The sequence below is a fragment of the Hypanus sabinus genome, chromosome X1 (genome assembly GCF_030144855.1).
Source record: "Hypanus sabinus isolate sHypSab1 chromosome X1, sHypSab1.hap1, whole genome shotgun sequence".
Lineage (NCBI taxonomy): Eukaryota > Metazoa > Chordata > Chondrichthyes > Myliobatiformes > Dasyatidae > Hypanus > Hypanus sabinus.
This window is the reverse complement of record NC_082738.1, coordinates 34,783,667-34,802,495: the sequence shown is the minus strand read 5'-3', so window position 1 is coordinate 34,802,495 and position 18,829 is coordinate 34,783,667. Positions and strand designations below refer to the sequence as shown.

At 39.9% G+C, this 18,829-nt stretch overlaps 1 protein-coding gene across 2 annotated transcripts in view; it reads right to left on the bottom strand.

The window, feature by feature from the left end:
* Window positions 1–553: 553 nt before the first annotated feature.
* Window positions 554–18,829, bottom strand: part of nemp1 (nuclear envelope integral membrane protein 1) — a 47,416-nt gene continuing 29,140 nt past the window's right edge. The window contains exons 5-10 of one of the 2 annotated variants that reach the window (XM_059956336.1): window positions 17,326–17,419; window positions 16,608–16,722; window positions 14,867–15,092; window positions 3,857–4,030; window positions 3,017–3,075; window positions 1,773–1,905 (exon numbers count right to left, since the gene is read on the bottom strand). In XM_059956336.1, coding sequence (XP_059812319.1) covers window positions 3,033–3,075; window positions 3,857–4,030; window positions 14,867–15,092; window positions 16,608–16,722; window positions 17,326–17,419 — 652 coding nt within the window. In that variant the 3' untranslated portion in view covers window positions 1,773–1,905; window positions 3,017–3,032. Of the gene's footprint in view, window positions 1,906–3,016; window positions 3,076–3,856; window positions 4,031–14,866; window positions 15,093–16,607; window positions 16,723–17,325; window positions 17,420–18,829 lie in introns of both variants that reach the window. The other variant, XM_059956335.1, reaches the window with a different exon arrangement.

Sequence of the window (18,829 nt, the reverse complement as noted above, 5' to 3'; positions counted from 1 at the left end):
GCACGGACTAGGAGGGCCGAGATGGCCTGTTTCCGTGCTGTGATTGTTATATGGTTTATATGGTAAGGCAGCATGGATGGACAAAGCTGGAAGAGTAGCGCCACCTTTAACTGCAAATAAAGGTTAGAATGAGGCTTGAGTGTACCGTAGCTGTAAATGAAGACTCCATTTCATGTTAGCCTTTCTTATTAGTGAGCCCCTTGATATACAGCATCCCTATCAGTCTCAGATCATGGTAAAGACATTTAACAATATCAATGACTGTAATGCAAATACTCCCATATTGCTCAGCTAACTCAGAGGTAATAGTGCAAATATGAGTTCAGATAGGCTCCATTTGGATACTGGGATTTTAATTAGAGATTTTAATTTTGAAAACGAGATCAAGATTCCTTTGCCCCTCTTCGTCTCCCAAGGATCTATCAGTCCTAAAATGAAAGATTCTGATTTGCAGCAACAGTGCTTTCTTTCCCATCAAGCAGCAGCCTCACTATAGAATGAGTAGCAAGGAAAATGCCCTCTGGTAATACTGTTTAAAGAATGGAGCACAGGGTTAAGTTTCCATTCACGTTTGTATTTCCATTACATTGAAGTCAAAGCAGAGGGTGGAGCGACAGTGCAAAAGATGCCAATAATCATAAAAAGTTACATAAACATATGTCAACTATTGAGGCAAAGATGACCATGGTTCTGATATACACACTTAGAGAGAATGGGACAGAAAATAATTTTATTTTTGGTTTCAGCTATTCTTTCATTCTTCCATCTGCTTGGCAAGAACAGATAATGCAATTTGGTACAGATAATTAATGCTCCCTTGTTTTGAAGCAATAAGAATGGACAATACATCTATGAGACAGATTGGTGTACCATCATGCACAGAACTCCTGATAAGATAAAATTGCACTAAACAGGGCAAAATAAAATATTATTTATACTGTACTTCTATTTGAAAAACAAAGTTTTGATCATAGAAGGTGTTCTTTGCATAGATGCAAATTACCAAAGTCTCATGGACTTTGGTATGACATAACTTAATTTGCAACTCCTCAGTTAATATAGTTAATACTTACATATTCAGCCACACAATTGTAATGTCAAAGTACAAAGGAGAGAGCATTAAAATAATTAGAAAAACAGTAAATCATTTACTTTTAAAACCAAATAACTACAAACAGCAAATTTAGTCAACAAATTGATTAAAAAATTATAAAAAAGGTAAATAATGGTTTTGTGAAAAGTTAACCAAGCCATGGAAACATCTCCAAATATTTTTCTTTCCCTTTGTTTAAAGGAGCCAGAATATCTTAAATGCGACTTTTTCCATTCCAATTGCACTTTATAGAAACTATTGTTCCCAAATGTAGTCATGCGTTTCCTGGCTTTCCTGAATTCCAAGCAGTGCATCAAGTCAGATCAATTATTTATTAGAAAAACACAAATATCCAATGGGAGACTGAACTCAGGGACATAAAACACTTACTGCAGCTGTTTGATAAATGACCTTTGCACCATGGGTGCATGACAGCTACATACATACAATGTCAGTCTCCAATACTTTGGGTCCAATCTGGATAAAGATCACATCCATACTGAAGTAATCGCCAAGTGTACTGAAGCAATAGTTCGTGTCTTCTTATTTATTTTGATCATCCAGGTCTGGAGTCAAAAAAGAAGCATTGTAAACAGTTTCCCTCTCCACAGAAAGAGGTCTTGTCTTTGATTGCTCAGAATGATGAACATTTTCCACCAAGTCCCAGTGTCAATATTCTTTTTCATAAAAAGTTAGTACCAAAGTCAGTGTTATCCTCCATATCAAGAATGCTGCCTAGACCGTACTGTTGTTCATGAACATAAATTTCATTAGGATTGAGGTGACACTCCCCTTGAACAAAGTCAGCAAATCTGCAAGCAAGACAAACCCTACAGTCACTTTAATGTTTCAAACTCAAGGGCAATTGAAGTATTGTCAGTAACATGCACTTTATATTTTTCAAAACTCTCAACATAATACTCCATGCTGTTACAAAGAGTACAGTTTTCTTTTGGAAAAAAAATCTATTATTCATAAGTTATCAATTTCCCTCCTCCTCTCCCAGGGTATAAATTAACATATTGTCGATTTTTAACCAGCCACCCTCTAAGTGTGGTTAGTGTCAGTGAACTGCTCAGCACAGTACAGCTGCTCAATAATACATCTGAACCTCATGTTTCTCTTCTTTGAATGTCCATTGCTACAGATTTCCAATACAAAACACAGGAGACGAGTCAGAAGTAGGCATCCTGGCTAATAGTGTCCTCTGCTTTTAATGGGAATGGAGGTGCCAAGATCAGCTCTCACACAAGACAGTGGAAATCAAACCTTCCTGCCTTTATTGACCTGCTCTCCCACAAAGCAGTATACTGCCAAATAAGTTTACAAAGTTTCAAGGTACTTTGACTATGGGGAATATAATTTAACAAAGTGGTAATAGACCTCTTGATAAAGTCAAATTACCTGGAAGTCAAAGCTTAATCACATTTCATTGATGAGTATCCAGCATCTCTTTATAGATACATGCTGTTTTACATACACCTTTTGTGAAGATGGGAAATTCAGTCAGCAGCTGACTTTTGCTTAGAGCCAAGCCCTATATTTTTTTTGAAAGGAAGCTCAACTCAAGAGTTTGAGGAACTCAGCAAGCTCTTTTGAGATGACAAAGATGGTTGCTGTAGGAAGAACCAAGATTCACAATGGGACAATTGGCAGAGGAAATTGTCTATGTTCAAGGAGGAAGGAGATTTATATCAGATTCATGCTTAGAGTACGGACATTCATGATGCTGAAATTGGCCAGTCCAAATAAAAACATTTCAAACAAAGTGCTCAGGATGCACAGAGTGACAGAATTCAAGTTAGTGTCAGTGATTGCACCTCATACTCCAAGCTCCAAACTCATCTGTGCAAAGGAAAAAAATCTTCGCTATGAGGGGTAGAAAGAGAGAAAAGAAAAAGTGTCAGATCTACTTGAACCCACCTCCTAAAGGACAACTTCAAAAGCTGCGTTCACATTCGCCTGAAAACAGATCACCTTGTCTGTTGACGTGAAAAATTGGAGAAAGTAATTGACACACCCAAGAAACCACATGCTACAGCTTTGATTGTATTCTAATATATAAGGCAATTAAATCTGTTGCATTTGATAAAAATCCAAATTTGCCATTATAGCCCTTCGTTCTGGAAATTACTGTACCCAAGGAATGTTGAAGCGTGATTTTTTTCTGGAAAAAAAAACTGGCTTCCCTGACATACTCTGACTGGGGATTTCAAACTTCAGTCTAGACGGTGAAATTCTGGCAGATGCAAAAAAATGTAGCACTGTCCCATCTTGAAGCATGACATTTACACCATGTGTATACTGAATAGATCAAGCAATGGCCTTGAACAGTTGTTTACTTTGGGCGCTTTCAGATTATCTACTTAAGGGAAAAATGAGCAATTTGAGGGAAGCTGATCAAATTTTCACAAAGTCCCAATTGTTCGATGTAGAACCAGGCCATTCAGCCCACCGTATCCATGCCGACCATTATATTTATCCATGCTAATCTCATTTATTGCATTTGGCCCATAGCCTTGTTTATTTGTTTCTTCAATGTTGTATATCTCTACCTCCACCACCTCCTCAGGCAGTGCACTTCAGGCTCCAATGCCCCCTCTGGGTGAAAAAAAAATCTTCCTCACATCCCCTCCAAACTTTCCAGGAACATGGGGTGCTCTTGCACATTTAACTACCATACAGGGGAAGTGCCACCCTTTTTCTTAGGATGGAGGAAGAGAGCAAAAGTGCAAGAGGATTTAAATAGAATAAGAGCATTACCTCTTAGGTGTTGAAAGTCTGGATACTACTTTCCATGCATTGAACTCAGGGCTGCTGCAATATTTCTGCAGTTCCTGCAAAGCTTTTTGAGTTTCTACTTCTCCTTGCCTTTGAAATTCCTCCTCAGTTAGAAGCCTTCGGGGCTCTGGCTTGTCTCTTAATTTGAACACTTCCCTAAAATTAGAGTATTTAGAAAACAATGAAAGGTCACTAGGTGTTTTGAGAGAAAACTTGAGTTTCACACTCCCCCCCACCCCCCAACTTCCAAGAGACACTCATGGCAATTGTCAAAATTTTCCAAACTCTTCTCCCCATCCCCTTTGATAAGTGCAAACTGGAATAAACATGAAACCAACTAAAAAGGGAAACACTTAATCTACATTGATAAAAAGGTACTCAATCACATTACTGGAGTCCTTATGACTCAGTGCATTTCAGGAGTTACTGCACAGTTTCAAAGTTGACAATCAACTTTCTTGTTTCAGTCTGAGGCTGACCTGAGAACATCCTTCAAGAGGGTAAACCCATGGAAAGCAACTAGTCCAGAGGGTGTACCTGGCTGAGTACAAAATACTGGCTGGAATGTTCACTGAGATCTTTAACCTCTCACTTCAGCTGTCTGAGGGTTTGCTTGCTTCAAGCAGGCTTCATTTATACCAGCACCTAAGAAGTGGTAACTTGTTTCAATGACCATCATCCAGTAGCTCTTACATCCACAGTTTTTTTGACAAGGTGATGGAGGGTGATTGATGAAGGTAGAGCTGCAGATGCTGTCTACATATGGTGTTTGATAAGCTCCCTCATGGGAAGCTCATCCAGAAGATTAAGATGCATGGGAACTGTGGTGAATTGGCCATTTGGATTCAGAACTGGCTTGCTCGTAGAAGACAGAGGGTAGTAGTTGAAGAGAAATTATTCTAGCTGGAGGTTTGTAATTAGTGGTGTTCCACAGGGATCTGTATTGGGATCCCTGCTGTTTGTGGTGTATATAAATGACCTGGATGAAAATGTAGGTGGGTGGGTTAGCAAGTTTGTGGATGATACAAAGATTGGTGGAGTTATGGATAGTGTAGATGACTGACAAAGAATACAGTGCAGTATATGGTTGCAGTTGCAGATATAGGTGGAAAAATGGCAGATGGAGTTTAACCCAGCTAAATGTGAAGTGTTGCACCTTGCAAAGATGCAAAGAGAGTATATGGTTAAAGTCAAGATTTTTAACAGTGTTAATGAGCAGAGGGATCTTGGGGTCTAAGTTCATAGCTCCTTGAAAATGGCTACACAGATCGATAAGGTGGTTAAGACGGTATATGGCACTCTTGCCTTTATTAGTTGATACACTGAGTTCAAACTTCAAACTTCAGGAAGTTCTGTTGCAGCTTTATAAAACTCAAGTTTGACTACATCGGGAATATTACATACTCATTTATATATAAAACCTATTCATAAAATCATTTACCAATGATTTAGATAATTGAATTGAAGGTTTTGTGGCATAGTTTGTGGATGATACAAAGATAGGTGGTGGGGTAGGTAGTGCTGGGGAAGCAATGCATTTGCAGCAGGACTTAGAGAAGTTGGAAGAATAGGCAAAAAAGTGGCAGATAGAATACGGTGTTGGGAAATGTATGATAATAAGGAATAATAGTGTGGACTATTATCTAAATGGGGAGAAGGTTTGAACATCAGAGCTACAGAGGGACTTCGGAGTCCTCATGCAAGACATCCAGAAGGTTAACTTACAGGCTGAGTCTGTGGTAAAGAAGGTAAATGCAATGTTAGCATTTATTTCAAGGGGAATAGAATATAAAAGCAAAAATATATTTCTACACCTTTATACGACACTAGTCAGGCCGCACATAGCATATTGTCAACAGATTTGGGCCCCATATCTCAAAAAGGATGTGTTGTCATTGGAGAGAGTCCAGAGGAGGTTCACAAGGATGATTCCAGGAATAAAGGGGTTCACATATGAGGAAAGTTTGGCAGCTTTGGGCCTGTACTCACTGGAATTGAGAAGAGTACGGTTTATCTAATTGAAACTCGTCGAATGTTGATAAGAATAGATCGGGTGGATGTGGAGAGATGTTCCCTGTTCTGGGGGTATCCAGAACTAGAGGGCACAGCTACAAAATGGGGGTGGGGGGGAACCTTTTAGAACAGTAGTAAGGAGGAAGTTTTTTTTTAAAAAAGCCAGAGAGTAGTGAGTCTGTGGTATGCTCTGCCACAGATTGCAGTGCCCTTGGTATACCTTGGGTATACTTAAGGTGGAAGTTAATGGTTTACTGATCAGTCAGGCTGTCAAAGGAAATGGCAAGAACACAGTTGTATGAGGTTGAGTGGGATCGGGGATTAGCCATGATGGAATGGTGGAGCAGACACAATGGACTGAATGGCCTGATTCTACTCCTATGTTTGACAACATACAGTTCTGGTCACCCCACTATATGGAGGGTGCAGAAGAGGCTCACCAGAGTGTTGCCTAGATTAGAGGGCATGTACTACAACAAGAGGTTGGACAAACTTGGGTTGTTTTCTCTGGAGCGCCAGTGGCTGAGGGGAGATCTGATAGTTGTTGATAAGATTATGAGAGGCATAGAGTAGACAGGCAATATCATTTTCCAAGGGCTGAGATGTCTAATACCAGAGGGCATGCATTGAAGGTGAGAGGGGGTAATTTCAAAGATGTGAGGGGAAAGTTTTTTTTTATATAAACAGAGTGATGGGTGCCTGGAATGTATTGCCCGGGGTGGTGGTAGATGCAGAAACATTAGATATTTTTAAAGAGACATTTAGACAGACATTTTTAGATAGACACATGAGTGAAAAGGACATTGAGTAGGTAGAAGAGATTAATTTAGTTGGCCATTTGATTACTAATTTATTAGGTTCAGCACAACATTGTGGACCAAAGGGCTTGGTCCTGTGCTGTACTGTTCAATGTTCTAAAATTAATCTCAAGGTTGCTTATGGTGACATATATGTACTTTGATCATAAACTTACACCAAACTTTGGTCTCCCACTAGATGGTGCCCACAAGGCAGTGCTGCAAATACATAGTATTGTAGTTGTATGGTGATGGATCACAGCAGGTGGTGGTGTACATACTCAAGGAACAATAGCAGGATACAATTTAATGCTTTGGTTTTAAAACTAAAAGTAGCAGTTCCGGTCATGGTAGATACTGGGTGCATAGTGAAAGCATTACAGACAGTCCTAGAAGGTGTATTAACCTACAAAAGAGTGTATCTGTCATAGAAACAATGAAATGCAGCAGCACCTCAGGAATCCACTCATTTCAGCCAGCTAGCTCCCCAGGTAGGTTTGTCATTAGATACAATGACAATAAATTAATGATGGAGTGGAGAAACAAATGTTTCTCTTCTTTGGCGATCCACCAGATGCATTGGAAGCCGGAATAAGAGGAGAATCTTGCCCCTTCATTCTGGATTGAACTTCTGTCCAAAAGTTCGGAGATGTGATTTAGCTCTTGGATCCACTTTCAATTGTTTGTAAAATAATAACCACGTGCAAACTTTGAGTTATTAATATGTTTGGGCCAGGAATTCTGACTTGAAGGTTCTGCAACAGTAAGAGGAATCTGGCCAGGAAAATTCCAACATTTCTAGTTTTCAGCTTTCCATCTAGATGTTGGCCAAAATGAAACTGGTGAATTAGTATCCACTCAATCTTTAGCAAAACTGCATTCACTCTTCTGAATAAATGTAATTGTGTCTGGGACCCAACATGTTAAATGACAGCAGCAATTAGCTCTTGATGGTACAACATGGGGCTCTTCTGCTCACTTTGAGAGATCAGGAACAACTCTGGATATCCCCCTTCAATTGAGTAAGGAGGAATGTTGATTAATACCGAAGTATGATAAATTCCACAAGATTTAGATTCTGTCTGCCTGCTGAACTACTTTCTAAAGCAAACGAGAACACAAAGACTCTTGCACCAATTCAAATCCATCACTTGTGGGAAGCACTGGCATGCAAATATGATTACCACAACATTTTCACAGATTTATTTTTTAGCTGGGAAATATTCATAACAAGCTAAATATTCCTCCTCCAGGATGGAGTATCAAGCACCTGGAATCCTGTGTAATGGAGATATGGAAATGATCTATCTTTGATCAATTCCCTCACCCCCTCCAAAATGATCAAAGTGGAAAATTAGGCATCCAGGAAGTGTCCCTCCTATAATCCTCCTCTTCCCCCCCCCCCCCAAGATCCCAGACCCACTAAAGTCTCTCAAATCTTCTGCTCACAATCTCTAGAATGCTAAATGTTAAGGATAAAATGCTAATCAATTGTTAGCACTACAAGATAATCCCCAAAAAGGAAACAATCAGTAAAGTCCCTCATATCTGACCAAGGATTGGTCAACATACCAAATATTTACCTTTGATCAGTATTGATTTTGTATTTCCACACCCAAGATGCCTCAAGGCATTGCACTGCAGGCACAATAAGGCCATCCATGTGCTAAGCTGAGTTGAGTAAGATTCAAATGCTTGTTTCTCAGTATGTACCTCTGCACACAACCACTAAAGCCACCAAGTCCATTTCCAGAGCAAGTGTTCATATATTCACTAACAATTGCCCTAACCATTGACACCCTTACTAATCAAGAACCTCTCAGCCTCCACTTTAAATATAGTCAATGACTTGGCCTCCACAGCTGTCTGTGGCAATGATTTCCAGAGATCCACCACTCTCGCTAAAGAAATTCGTCTTCATCTCTGTACTAAAGGGACGTCCCTCTTTTCTGAGGCTATGCCCTCTGGTCCTAGACTTCCCCACTATTGGATACATCCTCTCCACAAGCACTCAATTAGGCTTTTCAATATTCTCTAGATTTTAATGAGATCCCCCCCTCCATTCTTTTAAATTCCTGCAAATTGAAACTACAAAGTCTATTAGATCTGTGCAATGAGACAAAAAAAATGAACTTGTAATGAGGGATCCTCTTAGAAAGTGTTACCATGGTATAATTGAATTTCTCATACAAATGGTAAGTGCAACAGTTCAATCTAAAATTTTTATATTATCCCTAAACAAGGGAGACTACAATGGGATGATGAAGGAGTGGGAACACAGGCTATGTGGTGGGACAGACTTTCAAAGAAATTTTGCACAGTGCTCAACAAAATTTCATTCCTGTTCAAGGCAAGGACAGCAAGGATGAGGAGATCCAGCCTTGAATACCAAGGAAATAAAAGGAAAACATCAAACTCATGCTCATGTGTACGAAGTTGTCAAGAGCAGTGAGAAACTGGAAGATTGAGAAAGCCTCAAAAAGCAAGAAAGAATCACTAAGCAAGCAGTAAAGAAATGGAAGATAGATTATGAAAGTAAACTAGCATAAAATATAAAAATAGCCAGTAAACATTTTTATAATTATATAAAGCTGCAAAGGGGGGTATTAAAGTGAATGCAAGTCCCTTGGAAGATGAGAAGGGGGAAATTAATACTGAGTAATGAGGAAATGGCTCAGGCTTTGAATGACTATTTTGTACTGATCTTCATGGAGGAGGACACATCTAACATGCCAAAGGGAGATGTTATGGATTCAATAGGTGAGGACCTTGATACAATCACTACCACTAAAGAGGTAGTGCTGAGCAAACTAGTGGGCCCCTAGTTAGTTGGTAGACAAGTCTCTTGGTTCTGATGGGATGCATCCCTGAGTAATGAAAGAAATGGCAGAAGTTATAGCAGAGGCATCTGTGATAATGTACCAAATTTTTCTGGGATTCTGGGCAGGTCCCACCAGATTTGAAGACAGCAAATATCATGCCACTGTTAAATAAGAGGATACAGAGAAAAGACAGCTAACTTATAAGCTTAATGGCTGTAGTCAGGAAAATGTTTGAAACTGTAGGAGTGTCGACAAAAACCGACACAAGTGTAATTACTTCGAATGTACACTTTATTCCACTACTAGCAAACAAATGGCGACGTTATAAGAAAAAACTGCCCCCAAACGTAATAATGTACAACGTAACACATAACATACACAGCAAACTTAACCCTTAATAGTCTGGATGAATTCTGCCTAATGAAATTAAGGAGTCCCTACAAAACTATTAAGGAAGAAATAAGTGAGATATCTGGATAAAAGTAGTTCCCTTAAGCAGACGTGGCATGGATTCATGAGGGCAGGTCCTGTTTGACAAAATTACTGGAGTTCTTTGAGAATATAATGAGCACAGTGGATAAAGGGGAACAGGTGAATGTCGTATACTTGAATTGCCAGATGTTCGATAAAGTGCTGCTTAAAAAGCTTATTCGTAAGATAAGGATGCATGGAGTTGGGAGCAATGTATTACCATGATGGAAGATTGGTTAACCATTCAGACCATAAGATACAGGGGCAGAAGTAGGCCATTTGGCCCATCGAGTCTGCTCCGCCATTCAATCATGGGCTGATCCAATTCTTCCAGTCATCCACACTCCCCTGCCTTCTCCCCTTACCCTTTCATACCCTGGCTAATCAAGAACCTATCTATCTCTGCTTTAAATACACCCAATGACTTGGCCTCCACAGCTGCTCATGGCAACAAATTCCACAAATTTACCACCCTCTGACTAAAGCAATTTCTCTGCATCTCTGTTCTAAATGAATGTCCTTCAATCCTGAAATCGTGCCCTCGTGTTCTAGACTCCCCTACCATGGGAAATAACTTTGCCATATCTAATCTTCTAATCTGTTCAGTGTTTTTAACATTCGGAATGTTTCTATGAGATCCCCATCCCCCCCATTCTCCGGAACTCCAGGGAATACAGCCCAAGAGCTGCCAGACGTTCCGCATACAGTAACCCTTTAATTTCTGAAATCATTCTCATGAATCTTCCCTGAACCCTCTCCAATGTCAGTATATCCTTTCTAAAATAAGGACCCCAAAACTGCACACAATACTCAAGTGTGGTCTCACAAGTGCCTTACAGAGCCTCAGCATCACATCCCTACTCTTATATTCTATACCTCTAGAAGTGAATGCCAACATTGCATTTGCCTTCTTCACCACCAACTCACTGGTTAACCGTGAGGGTATCCTGCACAAGGACTCCCAACTCCCTTTACATCTCTGTGTTTTGAATTCTCTCTTCATCTAAATAATAGTCTGCCTGTTTATTTCTTCTACCAAAGTACATGACCATACACTTTGAGAGAGTGAGAGAATTTGCCACTTCTTTGCCCATTCTCCTAAACTATCTAAGTCTCTCTGCAGGCTCTGTTTCCTCAACACTACCCGCTCCTCCACCTATCTTTGTATCATCAGCAAACTTAGCCACAATTCCATTAATCCCATAATCCAAATCATTGACATACAGGAGGCCCGCGTTTTTCAAACTTTCACTTTACGACAGCTCACTGTTACAAAAGACCTATATTAGTACCTGTTTTCGCTAACCAAAGAGGATTTGCTTTTACGAAAAAAAGAAGCCCGCTTTATACATGTGTTTACCCCGAGAGTGACTGTGAAGCCTTGTGCAGGCAGTTGTGTGCGCATGCATGTACGTGCACATGCGTGTTTTCTCCAAATCGATTTTGGCTCGCTGTCTTCCCGATTTTGATAAGTGAAACTACACTGTACATACAATATTTCTACTTTCTATAAGCTGTATATTTATCATATCTTTCCTGCTTTTACTATACATTCGTGTTATTTTAGTTTTTATGTGTTACTTGGTTTGATTTGGTAGGTTATTTTTTGGGTCTGGAATGCTCAAAAATTTTCCCATATAAATTAATGGTAACTGCTTCTTCATTTTACGACATTTCGGCTTGCAAATGGTTTCATAGAAACACTCTACCTTCGGATAGTGGGGGAACCTGTACATCGAAAAAAGCAGTGGTCTCAACACTGACCCCTGTGGAACTCCACTGGTAACTGGCAGCCAGCCAGAATAGGATCCCTTTATTCCTACTTTCTGCCAACCAGCCAGTGCTCCACCCATGCTAGTAACTTTCCTGTAATTCCATGGGCTCTTATTTTGCTAAGCAGCTTCATGTGCGGCACCTTGTCAAACGCCTTCTGAAAATCCAAGTACACCACATCCACTGAATCTCCTTTGTCTGCCCTGCTTGTAATTTCCTCAAAAAATTGCAGTGGGCTCGTCAGGCAGGATTTTCCTTTCAGGAAACCATGCTGGCTTTGGCCTATCTTGTCATGTGCCTCCAGGTACTCTGAAATCGCATCCTTAACAACCGATTTCAACAACTTCCCAATCACTGATGTCAGGCTAACAGGTCTATAGTTCCCTTTCTGCTGCCTCCCACCCTTCTTAAATAGCAGAGTAACAGTTGCAATTTTCCAGTTATCCAGTACAATGCCAGAATTTACTGACTCTTGAAAGATCATTGTTAATACCTCCACAATCTCCCCAGCTACTTCCTTCAGTACCCGAGGGTGCATTCCATCCAGTCCAGGAAATTTATCCACCCTCAGACCATTAAGCTTCCTGAGAACCTTCTCAGTCATAATTTTCACTGCACAAACTTCACTTCCCTGACATTCTTGAACGTCCAGTATACTGCAGATGTCTTCCACAGTGAAGACTGATGCAAAATACGCATTCAGTTCCTCTGCCATCTCTGCGTTTCTCATTACAATATCCCCAACGTCATTTTCTATTGGTCATACATCTACCCTCAACTTTTTTTTTACCCTTTATGTACTTTAAAAAAAGCTTTTAGTTTCTTCTTTGATATTAGTAGCCAGCTTCCTTTCATAATTCATCTTTTCCTTCCTAATGTACTTCTTGGTTTCCTTCTGCAAATCTTTAAAAGCTTCCCAATCCTCTATCTTCCCACTATCTCTGGCTTCCTTGTATGCCTTTTCTTTTGCTTTTACTTTGGCTCTGACTTCACTTGTCAGCCACAGTGGTGTCCTTCTTCCATTCAAAAACAACTTCTTATTTGGCATATATCTGTCTTGCACTTCCCTCTTTTTTTTTTGCAGAAACTCCAGCCAGTTCTGCTCTGCTGTCCTTCCTGCTAGTGTCCCTTTCCCATCAACTGTGGCCAGTTCCCCCTCTCATGCCATTGTAATTTCCTTTATTCCACTGAAATACCAACATATTGGAATTTAGTTTCTCCTTCTCAAATTTCAAATTGAACTTGATCATATTGTGATCACTGTTCCCTAAGGGTTCCTTAACCTTAAGCTCTCTTATCACCTCCGGACCATTGCACAACACCCAATCCAGCACAGCCGATCCCCTAGTGGGCTCAACAGCAAGCTGTTCTATAAGGCCATCCCTTAGACATTCTACAAATTCTCTCTCTTGAGGTCCAGTACTGGTCTTGTTTTCCCAATCCACTTTCATGTTAAAATCCCCAGCAATTATCATGACATTGCCCTTCCGGCACGCCTTTTCTATCTCCTGCTGTAATTTGTAATCCACATCCTGGCTGCTGTTTGGAGGCCTGTATACAATTGCCATTAGGGTCCTTTTACCCTTGCCATTTCTTAACTCAACCCAGAGACTCTACACCTTCCGATCCTATGTCACCCCTTTCTAATGATTTAATAATATTTCTTATACACAGGGCCACTCCACCCCCCTCTGCCTACTAACCTATCTTTCCAATACACCATATATCCTTGGACGCTCAGCTCCCAATGACAGCCATCTTTTAGCCAAGTTTCAGAGATGGCCACAACATCATACTTGCCAATCTGTAGCTGAATTTCAAGATCGTTCATTTTATTTCTTATGCTGCGTGCTTCAAATATAACATTTTCAGTCCAGTATTTGTTGCTTTCTGTTTTAACTGCACCACGCCTCTATTGCTCTGTAACTCACCCCACTGGCTGTGATTATACCTCATCTCCTGCCTGTCCTTTCTATCATCTCTGTTGCAGGCTATCTTTGATTTATTTCTGTTTTCCCCTTCCTCAGTCCTATCACTGCAGTTCCCATCCCCCTACCAAATTAGTTTAAACCCTCCCTAACAGCTCTATTAAACCTTCTGTTAGAAGGCAGAATTGGAATAAATGGGTACTTCTTTGGTTGGCAGTCAGAAGTGAGCAGTGTGCCACAGGAGTCAGTGCTGCGACTGCAACTATTTATAATATACTGTACACTAATGATCTGGAAGAAGGGGCCGAGTGTTGTGTACCAAAGTTTGCTAATGACTCTAAATTGAGTGGAAAAATAAATCATGCAGACGATGCAGAGAGACAGATAAGTTAAGAACATGGGCAAGGCTCTGGCAGATGGAGTACAATGTCGGTAAATGTGAAGTCATCAACTTTGTAAAGAAAACGAGAAGATCAGATTATTTAAATGGTGAAAGATTGCAGCTTGTTGTGTGCAGAGGGACTTGGGTGTGCTTGTGAATGAATCACAGAAGATTGGTTTGCAAGTCCAACAAGTTATCAATAAGGCCAATGCATTTTGGCCTTCATTGACAGAGGGATTGAAATTAAGAGTAAGGTGGTTATGCTGCAACTATACAGGGTGCTTGTGAAGCTGCAGTTGGAGTACTGCATGCAGTTCTGGTCACCTTACTTGAGAAAAGATATACTGGCTTTGGAGGCAGTTCACCAGACTGACTCTAGAGATGAGGGGGTTAGCTATGAGGAGAGATTGCATCACCTGGGACTATACACATTGGAATTCCTAAGAATAAGGGCATCTTATAGAAACATATAAAATTATGAAAAGGACAGATAAGATAGAGGAAGAAAAGCTGTTTCCACTGGTGAGTAAGACTAAAACTAGGGAACAGAGCTTCAAGATTGGAGGGAGATTGGGACAGAAATGAGGAGGAACTACTTTCCTCGGAGTAGTGAATCTGTGAAATTCTTTGCCCAGAGAAGCAGTACAGGAATTAAGGATTATGAAGAAAAGAGCTGAGTCAGCCGTGACTTTACTGAATGTGGAGCAGGCTCAAAGGGTGTGATGGTCTTCTCCTTATGTTCCAAGGTTTTTGTGGACTAAGTGCCTGTTTCTATGTTGTACAACTCTAAAATACCTCAAACTTACTTGAATACAGTGTACGACCACTTAAAAGGCACTTCAATGTTCTTGATGCAGAAAGTCACAACGATGAAGGCCAGGGCAACCTGTCTTACTTGAACCCCAGAATACATTAGAAACAGCCCACAGAGTTGTAGGGTCCAGTTTAGCAGATTGATGCTTCTCTCCTCCTCAGGGGGTCCATACTTGTAACAGATGGCAAAGCTGATGAAGCCAGAAATTGTCACATAGCCTGAAACATTAACAGCACAGGAAGAAATAACCTTAATAATGTATCTGTTTACTGCTTCTCTAGATAATCTGGAGAGCACAGCCTCATATCATTTCTTCGCTGCAGAGTGCTATATACCAGAGAAGCTGAAGGCAGAAAGACATGGCCAAGCTACTTGGTAAAATGAGGTGCAGGCAGAATATTAAGACACTACACAGATCATGTACTTCTTCACCACAAAGGAAGAAAAATACAGTAAAGATTACCCAAGTCTTCTCAGACTGTAGCAGGTGATAGATGGTAACAGTCAAGCTGCATTCTTTTACCATTCACATGGTTCTGCTCTCTTGTGCAAGATGGGCCAGCTTTCCAACCAAGAAATGGAAAAACACCACAAGAACACAGATTAAACTGCTCAGAGCAACATTCTCTGAATAGATCAGGCTCATGAGCAAAATTCTCATGGAGGCTCATGGAGAATTGCATACTCAAATTCTTTGCATTCCACCAATACTAAATCAGCCAACACCCTGCTTAATTGATGTGATGACCTGTCTTTTGTTTTAGAAATGACAAGAGTGGTCTACCATGCAAAAACAAACAAAAATAAGCTCAAAAGGAGCACCAAATACAGGAGGATGCAAGGGACCAAAAACTGTAGATATGAGATAAAGAAACTGGAAGTGAACTTCCACACCTTCTACAATGAATATTTGGTGGAGGGAATGTGAGAGGCAGTTTTCTCTAGTGTTTGGACAAACAGTAGTGCAGATTGAAGGAAAAGTTAGTTAGGGTGGGGACAATACCCTGCAAAACAGCCTGCCTGATTGTCTTTCAACTTAAATGGATGAGAAAAACGAGTTTATTGCAACTAGTGCAAATTCCTCTCTATCTGATTTTCCCAAAATCTCCTTCTTGCAATAGTTTACAAGTTTAGTAAATTTAAAAAGTTTTTTTTTATTTTTACAATGGCCTAAGTATCGTAAGAAAAAGCAAAGCCCACTGAAATGAATTGTGACATACTCCTGATTACTGTTAGGTGGCTTCCACTAGCTTATATGGCCAAGATATCTAGCACTAAACTATCCAAGTTCCCAAAGAATAATACCTTGGAAAAGATGCTAGGGTGATGCTACTGTCCTTTTTAATTGCACCTTAAATATTAACAGTTTCATAAAAGGAGAGGTGTGGCAGGAAAAAATGCTGGGAAGTAATTGTTCAGTTAGTTCCGAAGATCATAAAGCTACTATGCAGGACATGGTATCGTATTTGCCACCCACACAGAGGCACAGATGTTTAAAATGCAACAGGTAAATGAAACAAGATAGAGCCAACATTCTAGGTAGAGCCTTTATCTTTCATTGTGTTTGCCTCATTATTAGCTTCAAAATAACAAACGCTTTCATCCCATTATTTCAATAGTACAAATTCAGTCATAAAATCCCAAAGTGTAAATTATATTATATACTAGATATTACTCAAATTAACAAATTTCAGAGACATGGTAGCTAAATTAAAAATGATGAACAATCTCACCCAAAACATACTGCCAGTACTCTTTCAGGAGAAAATGCAAATTCCTCAGGGTCACCTGGATCAGATACAGGGACACAGACCAACCACTTGCCATTAACAAGTAGAGAGAACTTTTCTAAAATGGAAAGAAAAAAATTAGTGTTTTGTTTTTACTCGCATCCATACTGGATATTGAAGGAGCTACCAAACTATTCAAATATAAAAGGAAACCTCTCACTTTCTGCCTATCAGGACAGTATTCCCAAATGCAAGTTTTATTTTTTTAACTCGCAGGTTTAAAGCAGCCTCAACCTGGATTCAAATCTAACCCTTTCAGATAAACTTCCTGTTACAATTATCTAATTGGTTTACAACTTTTAGTAGGCAGATTTTCACTTTAATTAAATCCTCCCAATTCAACGTGAACTTTGCAATCATACTGAGCACAATTGCTTTTGACAGAGAAAAGGCACACTGCTGCAGACATGGCACCCTTTTGGAGAATGGAACACTTTAAAAGTAACTTTCATCTTGCATTACATCTGTAAAGAAAAAAAAACACTGATAGGGGTTATGTAAAGCAGAAAAAAGTTTTTTTTAAAAAAAATCAAATATTGGCAACATTAATCACTTAATGTGTGAGCAAATTGAGCTAGGAGTTCAAGGACCTGCTCACAAAATAGAACAGAAACAAAGAAGTCAGTTAACTTTCACACTAGGAAGACACTCACCAACCTACCTTTGGTAGAAAACGAGACAGGAGAAAGATGACAATAATGGCTGAAGCCAATACACCAAGGCTCATTCCTGATGTATAGAAGAAAAGTTGACTCCTAAAAGGGAAAAATATCTCAAATACGTGATATACATTTTGTTAAATACGAGGGGTGATTGATAAGTTCATGGTCTAAGGTAGAAGGAGTCAATTTTAGAAAAAGTAGCACATTTATTTTTCAACATAGTCCTAGCCTAAACTGCAGAAAGTTTGAATAACTCATCTCCTTTTACCTTGGGCCACAAACTCATTAATCACCCCTGTTGTGGACACTTTCTGGAGGTCCAAGATCCATATGCTCCGCAACCACTGGCCTAAGTGTGCAAATGTAGGCGGGGACCATGTTGAAAAATAAATGTGGCAGGTTCTCTAAAATTGACTCCTTCTACCTTAGGACACAAACTTATCAAACACCCCTCGAATTTTACAGAAAACAATTCCAGCATATAAATGTGCTCTCCTAACACCACAGAACAGATGAGTGATGAACAACAGAAATTATGACAGAGCTCTAGTTCAACTCTTCTCACAGAATTTTAAATTAACTGCCTTCTCAAAACCAAGTTCTTATTATTTCCTTTGTAAGTTTTCTATATTTTTGCACCACCCTTCAGCACAATGGTCCAGCTAAGAGCTTGAATAGCAGATTAGGTCTAGTCTTTTACAACCAGAACACCTGAACCACCCACTCAACAATATGGAAGAGCAGTCGCAGTAGATGGCCTCTTCAAACCATTTCTGATTGGGAAGAATCTTACTCATTTCCAAGCAGTCTGACCAAGACAGCAAAAAAAAAGAAAAATCACAGGGTTAAATGTGTTGCATATTGTGGCTACTGAGAGGTTTGCCCCATTTCCAAGAATTCATCTCAGATTACAAAATATCTCCTGGAAAGTGAAAAAAGCATTTAAAGGTCACTGACCCCAGAATCAACAGCCCTTTGAGGTAAAGCTTGAGATTTCCATCATTATGAAACTACTTCAAGACCGCACTTCTGAATTCCAATTTTTAATATTTTGACCTTGGCTCCACACCACAGGAAAGAGTTTGATTCCATCTTCCATTTCAATCATTCTAAGCATTTCAAGTCTTCTACAACCTAAGCAAAAGCAGCCAAATTTTGGCAACCTGCTCTCGAATTTTTGATACTACTAAACCGAGCATCATTTTAGAGAACTTACAAAGCAAATACGTTTTTTTCTGAATTATGATATCCAAAACTAAATGCCATCATTCCAAAAGTGAAAAGGGTTTAACCAGCTCTTTCTACAGCTGTATCCTATCCGACGCGCTTTGTTGAGCCGCTCTGAAATGTGTGGCATCTTTCGATACATTTGCTGCGCCGCTCTAAAATGCATGGCATCTTCCGACATGTTTGCTACGCCACTCTGAAATGCGCGGCCTCGTCTGACGCATTTGCTGCTCAGCTGCTTAGGAATGCATATTTTCTGACACGCTTTGTTATGCT